At 49.2% G+C, this 14,697-nt stretch overlaps 1 protein-coding gene across 4 annotated transcripts in view; it reads left to right on the top strand.

Annotated features, from left to right (window-relative positions):
• Pdzd4 (PDZ domain containing 4) overlaps window positions 1-13,329 on the top strand; it is a 30,649-nt gene extending 17,320 nt beyond the window's left edge. Inside the window, exons 2-8 of one of the 4 annotated variants that reach the window (XM_036174377.1) lie at window positions 6,483-6,736; window positions 7,732-7,822; window positions 8,321-8,419; window positions 9,703-9,765; window positions 10,139-10,240; window positions 10,402-10,512; window positions 10,677-13,329. In XM_036174377.1, coding sequence (XP_036030270.1) covers window positions 6,483-6,736; window positions 7,732-7,822; window positions 8,321-8,419; window positions 9,703-9,765; window positions 10,139-10,240; window positions 10,402-10,512; window positions 10,677-12,215 — 2,259 coding nt within the window. In that variant the 3' untranslated portion in view covers window positions 12,216-13,329. The remainder of the gene's footprint in view (window positions 1-6,482; window positions 6,737-7,731; window positions 7,823-8,320; window positions 8,420-9,702; window positions 9,766-10,138; window positions 10,241-10,401; window positions 10,513-10,676) is intronic. The other 3 variants (XM_036174379.1, XM_036174380.1, XM_036174381.1) reach the window with 3 other exon arrangements.
• The last annotated feature ends 1,368 nt before the right edge of the window (window positions 13,330-14,697 follow it).

Below are 14,697 nucleotides of genomic sequence, written 5' to 3'. Positions count from 1 at the left end.
TCCCAACTTCCTCGTTTGTTTTGGTTTGGTTTGGTTTGGATTGGTTTTTAGAGACAGGGTTTCTCTGTAGCCCTGGCTATCCTGGAACTCACTCTGTAGACCAGGCTGGCCTTAACCTTCTGAGTGCTGGGATTAAAGGAGTGCTACCACCGCCTGGCAAAAGGATATTTCATTTTCAGTTGAGGTTCCCTCTTCCCAGATGACTCTAGCTTGTGACAAGTTGACACAAACTATTAGTACAGTATTCTAGGGATTGAACTAAAAGGCCCTTAAGCACTTTCAGACTGAGCTATCTCCCCAGTCCATGTGGCCTATCTGTCTGTCATGCTGTGTAGATCTTTATCCCCATATCTTGGGGAGATTAGATTCTTCATTCTGCTCTGTCAGGTATCCATTCAACACACTTGCCCTCTGTTTCTGGGACATAGTGCAGATCCCATAGTTATTTGGATAACAGACAGGTTAGCTGGGTTAATAGTAGGACATTACTTCCTGAGCTTGCATGATGTGGCAGAATGAGGGTAAAGAAGTGTTCAACACAAAGAGGTGTTGAAGAGTGTAGGCAGAGTTTTTCTGTGTTCTAGCAGTTGCTCCCAAATAACCTCACAGAGGCTTATTATTAATTATAAATGCCCGGCCTTCTGCCTTCTGGCTTGAGATGATGTGATGCCTTGGCTCTGGCTTGTGGGTGAAACCTGCTTCTGACTGTGAAGACTGAACTTTGGCCTGAGTGACTTGAGACCTTCTTGACTTGACTTTACACACAGATAAGTGCATGTGAACAAGGTACAGGCACTTACCCAGCCTTGCTTTGGGCCATGGCAGCCTCCACTTGTTCTTTAATGAAAGTATTCATGGCAGATCTCAAACTGCCCATGTACCACCCTTGATCTTCCTTTCTCCCAGAGGGATTTCTGTGTAGTGATTTTCATGCAGGTTTTCTACTGCTGATACCTTTAAAAGAAGCAAGTGTGAATCAGGGGGTGGTGGGTACCTGTAGTAATTGGTAGTGGCAGGAAGATAAACAGATTTCTAGGCTAGAGGCCAGTCTGAATAACTTTAGTGAGATTGTCTTAAGTCCACTACAAAAAGAAACATGCTCTTCCATAAGGTGAACAACTCCTTCCTGTGTACTGTACCTCTTTACCGATGACCAACTTGTTTGGCTGCTGTTACCAGGATGTAAATGCCCTTAGTCTAGAACACACATGCTGCAGTCCAGAATGTGCTTTTAGTTGGTGCATACATGTTGTGAGTCTTTCTTTGTCCCACTAGCCAGCTCCCAAATCATGACTCAGAGACTTCTTATTAATTAGGAAAGCTTGGCCAATAACTTAGGCTTGTTTCTAACTAGCTCTTATAACTTAGAGAAACCTATTTCTATTAATTTACATGCTGCCACATGGTTCATGGCTTGTTGCCTCATCTCCCACATGTCATGCTTCCTTCACATCTCCTCAAGACTCCACCCTTCGTCTTCACAGCGTCCTCTGTGCCTGGAAATCCTGCCTAGCTATTGGCTGTTCAGCTGTTCATTAAACCAGTCACAGTGACATATCTTTGTTTTGTATTGTTTGTTTGTTTATTTTTCAAGACAGGGTTTCTCTGTGTAACCATAGCTGTCCTGGAACTCACTCTGTAGACCAGGCTGGCCTCGAACTCACAGAGATCTGCCTGCTTCTGCCTCCCACATGCTAGGATTAAAGGCTTGTGCCACCACCGCCCGGCCAGTGACACATCTTTACACAGTGTAATCAAATATGTTGCAGCTCATAAACATGCTCTTAGTGGTTTGGTGTCCCCAAGTCCCAATGATCCTAACAGGCATCCTTTTCATCCAGTACTGGGCTGGTTTGGGCCACCTTTCCCCTGAATGGCTTTGTTGTCCTTTGATGTCCTTTGCTAAGTAGCTACTGAGTTTTGTTTTCTTAGTGCTGTGTGATCACCAAGGCAGGGTGTTTGCCTTGCTCCAATTACATCTCTGGTCTATTTGGATTTGTTTGGAGCTTGTAATAGGTGACAGCAAGGGATATATAAGTGCAGAGGGCATCTTGAGTGTCTTACAGGTGAGTCCCAGCATTTAGACACTGCTGCCTGTGTGAATTGAAGGGGAGACTGATGGCCATTTTTTTTTCCAGTCCTGGAAATAGCCTTGTGCATGCTAAGCCAGTGTTCTATCACTGAGCTACGTGCCTAGGCCTGAATGCCTTTTACAGAATAGTAGGTTGATGGTTTCTATCACTGAGCTACGTGCCTAGGCCTGAATGCCTTTTACAGAATAGTAGGTTGATGGTCAGAAATGCCTCATAACAGTTGGGGACCAGGCAGGCAGGGTTCCATTCAGGATAAGAGCTGCTGTTGTCTTTGGCCATGTACCTGGTCCCACATGGCTTTGTGCAGTGTGTCATGTATTTTCATCTTATTGGGAACCTTTACCTGCTCTAGAAGGATTTCTTACTTCTCTGTCCTATCTACCTATACTAGTTCTTGAGAATCACTGTGACCTGAAGAGGGAGAGGAGTCTGAGGGTGTGGCCACCACTTGGGCCAGGAGAGCCCTCTAGCCAGTTACAGGCAGTCTCTCTGATGGCTCCTTTTCTGAGGTGCTAAGACTGTTCCCAGCCCCCACCTGCCTGCCCTGCAAGCTCTTCCTAGTGCCTGGGCCTGGTTTCCATAGTAACGCAGCTGCTGGGTAACTTAATGATTCCAGAGAGAAAGGCATTCTTGCAGTTCTGTGTCACCTGAACATCCCACCCTGTGCTTGTGCTTGTCTTCCTGCCCTGGGATTTTCAGGGTAACTCCTTCCATACAGAAACTTCCAGATTGTCTCTGACCTCTTCTGTCTCTTTGTTTCCACTTAAGAGTAGTGATGAGTTAGCAGATGTTACAAAACAAAACTAAGTAGTGAGCTGGAGCACTGGCTGATTTCCTACTCTATTATAGCTCATTTCAAGCCACTACTATGAGCCACCATCGAGCAGAGTAAAGAAATGTGCAGCCACACACCATCAAGTGTTTACTTCCAGACACACAGAATGGAAATAATGCCAAGCACATGGATGACAGTAAAGTGTAGTAAAGCAATTAGAGAGCCAGGAGGCTTAGTCTTTATTGCCTTTGTTTCTAATTCCATTCATTCAGTTGCAAGGTGCTCAGTCACAATGCTGATATTAATGTCTGTTTTTAACAGCTGACTTCAGCCACTTCAAGGCAGGCAATTCCTCACATCCTTGTCAAAGGCCTTTCCCTGACACACACCTTGGCTAGTGTCCTGTGTATAGCCCCTTCCCCGGTCTGCCTGGCTAACTGCTTTTCTAGCCCTCTCTTCCCCTTGTCTTTCTCCCTCTCTCCCTCGAAACTCCCCTATTTCCCTGCTCCTCCCCCACTTTCTTTTGTTTTGTTGTGGGTTGTTAGAATCTCATGTAGCCCAGGCTGATCTCTAATTCACCATATGGAGGAGGCTGACCTTGAATTCCTGATTCCTCTGCCTCCTAAGTGCTGAGTGTGCCACCACACCCAGCTCCATCTGATTTTTTAGAAATACTATTCTAGAAAATGTCTTGCTTGAGAGAAGCTGTTTCCCTTGAAGATGTTCCAGTAATTCCATTTCAGGAAAGACTTATCTAGTGTGATAACCACAGATTACACAAAGGTACATGAGAAATACACCAATTCTTTTTTTGTTGTTGTTCATTTTGTTTTGTTTTTCAAGACAAGGTTTCTCTGTTTCACAGCCCTGGCTGTCCTGGAACTCACTCTGTAGACCAGGCTGTCCTCGAACTCACAGAGATCCACCTGCCTCTGCCTCCCGAGTGCTGAGACTAAAGGACTATGCTATCACCACCCAGTTGCTGTATTCTTTATATCAAAAAATTGGAAATGTTCTTCTTACTATATAGTAGGGACAAGGCCAGTATGGTTTGAAGGATCTGCCCCTACCTTATAATACACACAGAGAAAAGACTGGCAAGAAGTATGTCCACAGGGTCACAGCATTACATACATCCCTGAGATCACAAGCAATTTTGGTTTCCTGTAGTTTTAAAAATCTTCTACAATGGACTGATGTTTCTCTTATATTCCCAGAATTTTGGGTATTTGGAATTTTTTTTTTTTTTTTTTTTTTTAGCTCGGGCCTCATGTAGCCCAGTTGACATCAAACTCTTGATCTTCCTTCTTTCACCTCCCAAATGCTGGAATTACAGGCATAATCCACAACCAAAATAGAGGTTTTCATAAAGCACTTTTTAGAACATGAAAATCCAGAAGGAAAACCAAAAGAATCCATGCAGTGGTGGTGCACACCTTTAATCCCAGCACTTGAGAGGCAGAGCCAGGCAGGTCTCTGTGAGTGCAAAGACAGCTTGGTCTATAGAGAGAGTTCCAGGACAGTCAGGGCTACACAGAGAAACCCTATTTCAGAAATAACAAAAAATTTAAAAAAAAAAGAAAGTTTAGGGGAGAAAGGAGATATTATGACCTATCTACAAGGACATAATGAAATAGCACAGGGCTGTTTGGGTTACATGGGTTCACAGAAAATGGAAGATGTTTCTGAGTGAGAGGGGTCCCTGAAGACAGCTTGGACTTCTTTCAGACAGCTCATGTTGTAGGGTTAAGTTGTCATGTTGCATACACCAGCACAGATGTGCAGTCTAATTTGGCATCTCTGTGAGAAACAGGCATGTGCTGATGCTATGAGTGCATGACACAGGATCTGTGTGGATTTGCAAATATTGGGGCAACTAGGCAAAGCAGAGGACTCACAACTGCATTTTCTACAACTGCATGGAGCCACAACCAAGGCTAAGGAACTTCTGACTCCTTGCAAATGCTCCTCACCTGTTTGTTTTCTTTCTTCCTTTTCCCTCCCTCTTCCTCCTCCTTTCTATGTCTGACAGGGTCTCTTGTAACCCATGCTGGTTTGATATGTAACTAAGGGTGACTCTGAACTTCTGATCTTCCTGCCTCTTGCCTCATTTTTCTGAGGTCTTGTATTAAAGGCACAAGTCACCATACCCAGCTTATGTTTTTGTGTGGGATAGGATTTAGAGTTTTGCTATGTATGTCAAGCTGGCCTCAAACTCACAGTGATCCTCTCCAGCTTCCCAAGTGTCACCTCTATTTTTGTCCCATCACTTTCATTGCATCTACTCAAGGATGCTGCCAACCTCTCCTCTATGTGGGGGTGATGGCTGGCTCCATGCCAGTAAGCTCATCCCAGTGAGGAACAATGGGTATGGTCTTGCTCAGTCAAGAAAGGTTTTTCAGTAACTGCCATATCCAGAAACTGCTTCCTGCTTCCCTTGCTGGCCTTTCACAAGTACCTTGAATCTGTTATGTCCCATCACCTTTTTTTGTCTCATATCCAAGGAAGACCTAAGGAGTGAAGCAAATTGCTCCAGAAGTTAACAGACTCTGGCAGGACTAAAGGCAGCCTTCTACTAAGAGGTACCTGTTCAACACCCTACTGGGGTGCCTGCCTACTTTCCCACGCAGTGATGGACTTCCTTCTTTTCCCTGCCAGGGTCTCAGCCTGCTTCTGTCTGAAAGACCACCCCTTGCACCCCCACCACCTGCCCATCATTCTCCTCTTCCTACCTAGGTGTTCCCAGTCCCCTACTTCTGCCTTATCCTCCTTTGCCCCTCATTCTGGCCACTATACAGGCTCTCCTTGATTCAATTTGTTCACCTGGTTGTGCCTCATTTTCCTTATCTGCTCAACAGAGGCAATATTTGTATCTCCCTTAAAGTTGTCAGGGCTTTGGATTTCGGGAGTACTCATTTTAGGAGCCCTGCCTGCAACCTGGTACATAGCAAGTACCTAGGAAATTGTGCTGGCCTTGTAAGATTCACCATTTGGCACCTCTTTTATAGGACACTTTTTTTTTTTTAATGTTAGGAGGCTGTCCCTCTTCAGCAAGTCAGTTGTCATCAGAAGGAACAACCCATTTCCTTATACATTTTACTGTTTTCTTCATTTCTCCTCTGTGTTCATTGCTTTGCTGTACTCGGTCATCCTCTGGCCCTAGTGTTGGGTAAGCACAAAATGACACTTACTGAGGTTGGCTAGTTTGTCGCAGTCACCATCAAGACACACTGGGATTTTTAGATGCTAGCTCTGGCATCAGTGCTGCCAGAGGAGAGGCAGATCCTGATGGGAGGATCAGAGAAATTTGTATGGTTCCTGGTGGAGGAGGGACTACAGATGTTTAAAGGTGATGGCAGAACTTTCAGACCCTGTCCAGATACTTAGTCACCTGGCTTTGAGGGAGTCACAATACTCAGAAATCTGGGTTGGAGGCTGACAAATGGGGTTTGCCTGGGAAGGAGGGCACCAGGGGTAGCTGTGGCTGGGTGGAGAACATATTCCTTGGTTGAGCAGGTCTGGGTGCTGGTTAGCAGCTCAGGGTCCTGCTGGCCTTCACCTCCAGAGGGGAGAAGCCGGCTTAGGGTTCTCACAGAGGCATATCTCTGCCACAGGTGAACGGGAAGGAGCTCTCCAAGCTGTCTCAGGAGCAAACCCTAGAGGCCCTGCGTGCCTCCAAGGAACCCCTGGTGATCCAGGTGCTGAGACGCAGCCCCCGTCTGCGGGGGGACAGCTCCTGCCATGACCTTCAGCTGGTGGACAGTGGCACTCAGACCGACATCACCTTCGAGCATATCATGGCACTGGGCAAGCTGCGCCCACCCACCCCACCCATGGGCATCTTGGAGCCGTACGTCCTCTCTGAGCTGTGAGTTGCCCTTAGGAGGGCCTGGGCCCTGCCTCCAGAGAGGACACGCCACCTGGGGCAGTTGTCCCCATGTGACCCACAGGTGGCTTGCTGCAGCTCTAGCCATGGTGGGGAAACCCAACTCTGTTGCCACTCTTGAGTAGAAAGCAGGCTCCTTGACCTGTATAGCTGACAGTGGCACTTGGGCTCAGAAACCTCCAGGCCTCTGGTCTCAGGCTTGGCACCCGCTGGCAGAAAGGCTAAGGGGGAGCCTATGTGCCCAGGACTTGGCTGCTCCTCCATCATCTTTCTTCTTCTGCCCCATCTTCTCTGCCTCCTTACAAGCATCTCTCCTTGAATCTTCTTGCATCCCTTGTCTGTCTCATTCTTCCACTTGCTCTGAATTTCCTCCATCTCTTTGGCTTCTTTCTTTGGCCTTCTCAAAAGAAGGGCCTTTCATCCTGGCCTGGTGGCTGTGACCATGAGAGCAGCACTGAGTCATTCTGCTAATTCCACTGGGGGATTCAGGGAGGTGGTCCTGAGAACCCTTTTGTTCAGAGAGGTAGGCCACAGGGCAGTGAGTAGTCAGTCTTTGGAGCAAGGAGGACAACCTCTCCCTGGAGGCAGAGGAGTGCTTGTCTGCTCTGCAGAAGGCCAGGGTAACTCCTGAGGGTTCTGCATGAGTGGGAACAGTGCCAGAGGCAGCCTGGGCACTTAGAGCTTTGAAGAAATCAGCCCCTGGTCTGGGAGTTGGGATGGGGAGAACTAGGTGTGCCTGCCTAGGTCCTTAGGATGGATCCCTGTGAGCTCTTATTTGAGGAGCATTCCTGATCCTTCCACAGCATTTGTGTAGATCAGAAAGGAGGGTTCTAGAGGCAACAGCTTGGCCACCTTCTCTAGAGAGTACATCTAGAATAGGGTTCTCTGCTTACTACACTGGGACTGGCCAGCTTGGAGCTGGGGCTAGGGTGCTAAAGAAGCAGATAGCCCATCTGATCCCCCCTTCTCCTGGGCAGCCCCCCCATCAGCCATGAGTATTATGACCCAGCGGAGTTCATGGAGGGCGGCCCGCAAGAGGCAGAGCGAATGGACGAGCTGGAGTACGAGGTGAGCCTAGTGGCTGGTCTGGCCCTTCTGGCTAGCCAGAACCTGCAGTGTGTTGGAGTCTGAGCAGACTCACTTTCTACAGTTCTGCCCGGGCTTGGCTCCTGCTGCCCCCTGGCGGCTGGGCCTCATGACCCTTCCCAGTAGAGAGCAGCCTGAGTCAGGGAGGGGTGTGGGTGATGTTGTGTGTTACTTCTGTCTGTGTTGGTGACTCTGTGTCCCATGCATGTCTATGTCCTATGTATCCTGTACATCCTATGTCTCGGGCGTTTTCTGGTAGGGAAACCACTGAACACTCGCGTCATTTAGGATGGTAAGAGAGGGTAGCCCTCAAAGCCAGGGGCTGCATATACTCAGTTTAGGTAACTGAAGTAAAAGACAGGAGTGCTGGGGATGCTAGGAACTACGGTCTGGGCCAAGGCTGCAGTCAAGTCTGCAGGCATCCTTTCTCATACACTTCGGTTCTTTATAACTGTACTTCCTCCCCTACTCCTGTGGCAGGAGGTGGAGCTGTGTAAAAACAGCCACCAAGACAAGCTGGGCCTGATGGTGTGCTACCGCACAGATGATGAGGAGGACCTGGGCATCTATGTTGGAGAGGTATGGAGAGGTGCTGTGGCAGGCTGTGGCACACAGAGCCCCAGAGCTGTTCTGGCTGAGCTCTGTGGTCTCTCTACAAAGCCTGTCCAGAATTTAGAGCTGTCCAGAGGCCTAACAATAGGTTACAGTAGGTTGTGGGTGTTAAGGCCATGGTGGGCATGGTTTCAGTATATCTAGGGAGACAGTCCTGTCTGTGCACAGACATCAAAGACTTAAACACTTCACCTCTTCTCTCCCCACTTTCTTCCCTTTGGCAGATGTCTATGTATCCAGCAGCAGCCCCTCCACTAGCACTATCCTACTAAAGCTACCCTTCCAAATGGAAAAAGTCCCACTGCCCAGAACATACCAGACTTGATGTATGAAGAAGTGTCCAGCCACATGCCAGTAACTAGCTTCTGGCAAAAAAAAAAAAAAAAAAAAAAAAGCCTCTGAATTGGGTAGTAGCTCATGCCTATGTAATCCCTGCACTTGGGAGGGTCAGGAGTTCAAGGTCACCCTTGGCTACATTGTGAGTTTGAGGTCAGCCTGAGTTGCAGGAGACCCTATTTCAAAAACACAACAAGTTGGGTGTGGGTAATTGTGTTTTTAAACCCAGCACTCAGGAGGCAAAGGCATGTAGATTTGTGAGCTTGAGGTTAGCTAGAGCTACATAGTGAGACTGTTTAAAAAATGGTGTATAGGGCTGTATTCTGGAAGGATGGTTCTTACTGGTCTTCCAGAGGACCTGATTTCAATTCTCAGAACCCACATAGGCTATCTTATAATCACCTCTAACTCCAGCTCCAGGGGATCGATCCAATACCTTCTTCTGGACTCTACCAGTACCTATACTCACACATGCACATACATACAAAAAAAAATTAAAAAATTAAAATAAAATGAATCTTTCTTCAAAAAAGTTGGGGTATGGTTCAGTGATAAAGTGCTTCCATAGTATACACAAGGCTCTAGATTCCTTAGCACTGAAAAAAACAAAGGCTTTGATGCAAGAGTATATCAGTGCAAGGAATAGAGGCAAAATAGAAGTGTTGGGTAGTGGCTAGGGAGCTACTTCTGGTCATTCTGCTTCTCCCAAGCTGAAGGACCAAACTGCCTGGGCCCACTAACCTGCCCCTGCTTCCTAGAGCTTGGAAGCTGCTACTTTGAGGTGAGGTGGGAAAGTCAGCAAGCCTGGGCATTTGCCTTGGGAGCACCCCAAGGTGAGGCTACCCCCACATACCCACTTGCACTGAAAAGGACACCATAGGTGCCCAAGTCCCCAAGATGCATGTGTCCTGCAGGTAAATCCCAACAGCATTGCAGCCAAAGACGGCCGGATCCGTGAGGGAGACCGAATCATCCAGGTGAGCACTCAAGATCAGGTTGCCATGCCTGCCCTGTGGCAGCCCTGTCCTCTCTCTCCATGGTCCATTCCTAGATCTTTTCTGCTGAGAATCTGGCCTTCCACCCTGGAACCTGGACCAAATCTTACCTTTGTTCTGTTTAACTGCCCTGAGTGGCTCACATGTATCCCTGCTAGCACCCCCTGCCCTCTCTTCCCTGTATTTCTGCTCCCCCATTCTCTGAGCACACATGCTCTTACACAGGCCAGGCCATCCTTCCTTTCCCCTGATGCATTGTGCTTATTTATGCCTTCCCAGAGTTCAAGAACCTGTCCTCAGTACAGTTAGAGTCCTCCATTAGCATTCTTATTGATTGTACCCTGAACTTCTGCAGATTAATGGAATGGATGTCCAGAACCGAGAGGAGGCAGTGGCTATCCTGAGCCAGGAGGAGAACACCAACATCTCCCTGCTGGTGGCCCGGCCTGAGAGCCAGGTGTGTATGTCTACCTGATAGGGTGACAGGGCCCCTCACAGCCTTTCTGTCTTGAAAGCTGATAGTCTGTTTGATTTCACTGAGAGCATGGGCCTAGGACAATGTGGAGGGGCATTGGGGAAGTCTTTAAAGTGTTGGCTAGCTCATGTCTGTCTCTGCAGCTAGCAAAGCGGTGGAAAGACAGTGACAGAGATGACTTCCTAGATGACTTTGGGTCTGAGAATGAAGGGGATCTTAGTTCCCGGAAGCTGAAGTCACCCCCTGCCCAGCAGGTGAGGAAGGACGAAGGCCTGCTAAGTGGGGAGGGCAAGAGAGAGGGAGGGAAGGAGAAAGGGATTGTAGGTGTACATGGTCTCCCAGCCTGGGCCATGTACTTCTTTCTAGTCCTCCTTGTTTGTGAAAAGCAAACTGACTGTGTTTGTCATTTCTGTCCCAGACTGGAAATGATGAAAAGGGGGCTCCTGATGGGGGCCCAGGCTTGAGCAACAGCCAGGAGCTAGACAGCGGTGTGGGCCGTACTGATGAGAGTACCCGCAATGAAGAGAGCTCTGAACATGACCTGCTGGGTGATGAGCCCCCTAGCACCACCAACACTCCTGGAAGTCTGCGCAAGTTTGGCCTGCAAGGGGATGCCCTGCAGAGCAGGGATTTCCACTTCAGCATGGACTCTCTGCTGGCCGAGGGGGCAGGACTGGGAGGGGCTGACCTGCCTGGGCTCACTGATGAGGAGTATGAACGATACCGGGAACTGCTGGAGATCAAGTGCCACCTGGAGAATGGCAACCAGCTAGGCATCTTCTTCTCTCGGGCCTCCAGTGGCAATGGTGCCCTGGATGTCAACCGTAATGAAAGCCTAGGCCATGAGATGGCCATGCTGGAGGAGGAGCTTCGACACCTAGAGTTCAAGTGCCGCAACATTTTGCGGGCACAGAAGATGCAGCAGTTGCGTGAGCGCTGTATGAAGGCCTGGCTGCTGGAGGAGGAGAGCCTCTATGACCTAGCAGCCAGTGAGCCCAAAAAGCATGAGCTGTCTGATATCTCTGAACTGCCAGAGAAATCAGACAAGGATAGCACCAGTGCCTACAACACTGGGGAGAGCTGCCGTAGCACTCCGCTGCTTGTGGAGCCTCTGCCTGAGATGCCTCTGAAGCGATCTGCTGCTGGCAATTCCAACTTGAACCGAACCCCTTCTGGCCCTCCTGTCACCACCCACCCCAAGGGGGCTCCTTCACCAGGAAGCCCTGCCAAGTTCCGATCACTCTCTCGTGATCCTGAGGTGGGCCGGAGACAGCATACAGAGGAGCGTGTCCGCCGCAACACCAAGACAGGTGTTCCTCTGGAGCGTGTAGGCCCCGAAGGCAGCCCTTATCTCTCTAGGCGTCATCGTGGCCAGGAGAGTGAGCACTATCACAGCTGTGTGCAGTTGGCCCCACCACGCACCCTGGAGGATCTGGGCCATGGCTCCTTGAGCTTGGCTAGTGGTCCTCGGGTGGGTGGGGTGGTGGCTGCAGCTGTCGAAGCACCCCGAATGGAGTGGAAAGTGAAGGTTCGAAGTGATGGAACCCGTTATGTGGCCAAGCGGCCTGTGCGAGATCGGCTGCTGAAGGCAAGGGCCCTGAAGATTCGGGAGGAGCGCAGCGGCATGACCACTGATGATGATGCAGTAAGTGAAATGAAGATGGGCCGTTACTGGAGCAAGGAAGAGAGGAAGCAGCACCTGATCCGAGCACGGGAGCAACGGAAGCGGCGTGAGTTCATGATGCAGAGCCGCTTGGAGTGTCTAAGGGAGCAGCAGAATGGTGACAGCAAGCCTGAGCTCAACATCATCGCACTGAGCCACCGTAAGACCATGAAGAAGCGAAACAAGAAGATCCTGGACAACTGGATCACAATCCAAGAGATGCTGGCCCATGGTGCCCGCTCAGCTGATGGAAAAAGGATCTACAACCCTCTGCTCTCTGTTACCACTGTCTGAGCTGCCCCAGCAGAAGCCCAGCCCAGGTCTAGAAAGCCTGACCCTCACCCTCCCTTAGAATCTAGTGTATGTCTATGTGTGTGCTTGTACGCTGTGCTCATGTACACTCCTGTATTTGTATGTGTGCACAGACCTTTGGTAATAGAAAGCCCCTAGAAGGGACACTTCTTTCCTACCACCTATTTCCTTCTCCCCAAGAGGCTATGCCAACAGCCAGCATAGAGGGCATACCCATAAAGGGCAACTGTGTGTTCGTGCATGTTTGTGTACATACACAGTGCTCTTGGTATGTTCTTGAGACGGAAGTCAGTGTAGAGAGGTGTGGTAGACTATCCTAAGCACAAGAGAATGTCCAGCTTCTGGCTGAGCACAGCCTCTCCCCACCCCTGGAAGCTGCAGTTATTTGTAGAAAAAGGCAACCCTAAATTTTGTGGTTTTTCTCCTTTTATGTGCTTGCCAATAGTTGTTTTCTGTTTTGTGGACCTGCTCTAGGGGTTGGCAGATCCTTCAGGCAGCCTGACAAAGGTGGACCCCACCAAATGCTGGCTGGGAAGGAGGTTGGGGGGAGGAAACAAGGGAGGGTTGGGTGGGAGGGAAAGGAAGGGGATGGGGAAGAATAGGAAGCAGCTGTCCTGGTGGTCTCTACTCTGAGGAATGGCAGGGAGGATCTGAGTTGGCTTTTCAAAGTGCACCCATGAGGCCCACCTCCTTTCCCAGTGACTGAAAGAGAATAAAATCACAGGGATTATGGGCACAGTATCCATCCAAAAAGAATTTGCTGACCCCTGGCCTATGACATTTGAAGCAGAGCCACTCTTTTTAGTGGCCCGATCAAGGAGCTTAGATGTCCAGGGGTTTGAGAAGCCAAACCCAGTGGCCAACAGGAAAGACCTCACCTAGCCTAGAGATTTGGTGGGAATTGGGAGGCCTGGACCCCGTGAAAGGAAGGTGGGTTGAGTGAGAGATTCCTAAAACCTTTCAACGATGCAACTTTTGAATGTGCCATGTTTTATGCCTCTCAGGCTTGGTGAAGCTCATTATTGGAGGCTACAGGATACCCCTATTCCCTACATACATCCCAAGAATAAAGCAAGCTGCCTTTTTACTCTGTTGATTGGGCTCCCTGTGTTCATTGTCATCATGCTGTTTGTGCTGGGAGTCAGTTCATTAGTTCCTAAATGCTCAGATTTCTACAGCATATTGGTGGTAGGCAAGATGCCAAGATGGATGTGAGTATAGAAACTCTGAGGGCCCGTTCCCAGAAGCTGAGTCCTGTTGCTGGGAAGGCTGGGTCACAAGGACACAGCCTCATCCCCCTGCCACTCAACAGCTCTGGATGGGACTGTACATTGCAGCCATGCTGGTGAATAGGGAAGAGAAAGAGGCTTGTAGGGAGTGGCTAGATACTGGCTCCAGATGCTTTTAGGGGTGTCTCCAGCTCTCTACCACTTCCCAGTGAAGGAGACTACTGCAAGCTCTGGAGTCATCCTATTCTCTGGTGGTGAGGTCTCAGGACCAGGATGTAGGCGGATACTGATGCTACCTTGGCTAGCTCGGGGAAAGGTGGCATCAGGATGGCTGGCAGCACTAGGTTACTGATACCCTGGAACACCAACTTCACATTTAGCTATCATTGCCATCTGGCCAGGTGGTGGAGACAGAACTAGGAAGAGCAACTGGTTGGCCAATAGCTGTTGCCACTCACTGATTGACTACAGGCCGATGTCAGAACATAAAAAGTCACTTGTCATTTGAACCTCAGCAGTCAAGGGGAGAAGCTACTGCTTCCAGCTCTGGCCTTTCCTGAATCTGCTGTTCACTATTGTCAGACTCTCAGCACTACTCCCTAGTACATTCCAGACTCATCCCAAGAACTGAGGATGGCAGACCCCTTGGCTTGGATGAACCTGGGTCATAAACTGCTTATATGCTCTGACACCTACATCCCCAGCCAACACCTAACCCTTTCACTGTTTGCCACAGAGGTTAAGCAAGGAACCCCTACCACTTTCATAAGCCTAGGGTGTGGCCAGTTGTTCCAATGACCTATCATGGAGACTAGATAGCACTAGAAAAGTGGCTTTAGGCATGCAGCAGGATGGGTTTACTTGGGGCTTGGCATCCAGCCTCTTCCCAACTATCCTTCCATAGTACTAAGGAGCACTACTCAACTGGCTGATGCCCAGCTTGTGTTAAAACCTGGGCAAAGAGATAACATGAAGTACAAGCAGGGCTTTCTGGCCTGTCTTACAGGCCCTACATGCTCATAGCAGAAGCGTCACTAGGGAAGGAACATATTCCTGTAAGTGTGGGAGGCTGCTCTTCAAAGATCCAGCACTAAATTGGATAGTGTGAACAGCAGCAGGCCAGGAAGCAACATGGCATTGTTAGGGTGTGGAGTCCAGAAGGAATATTCCCCTGTGCTTGGGGCAGCTGGTACATGTGACAACTACAAATGCATCAGCGAGACAGGGCCTCAGTG

Source organism: Onychomys torridus, chromosome X (genome assembly GCF_903995425.1).
Source record: "Onychomys torridus chromosome X, mOncTor1.1, whole genome shotgun sequence".
Classification (NCBI taxonomy): Eukaryota; Metazoa; Chordata; class Mammalia; order Rodentia; family Cricetidae; genus Onychomys; species Onychomys torridus.
Note: the sequence above shows the minus strand (reverse complement) of the source record. Positions and strands in the feature narration are given on the sequence as shown.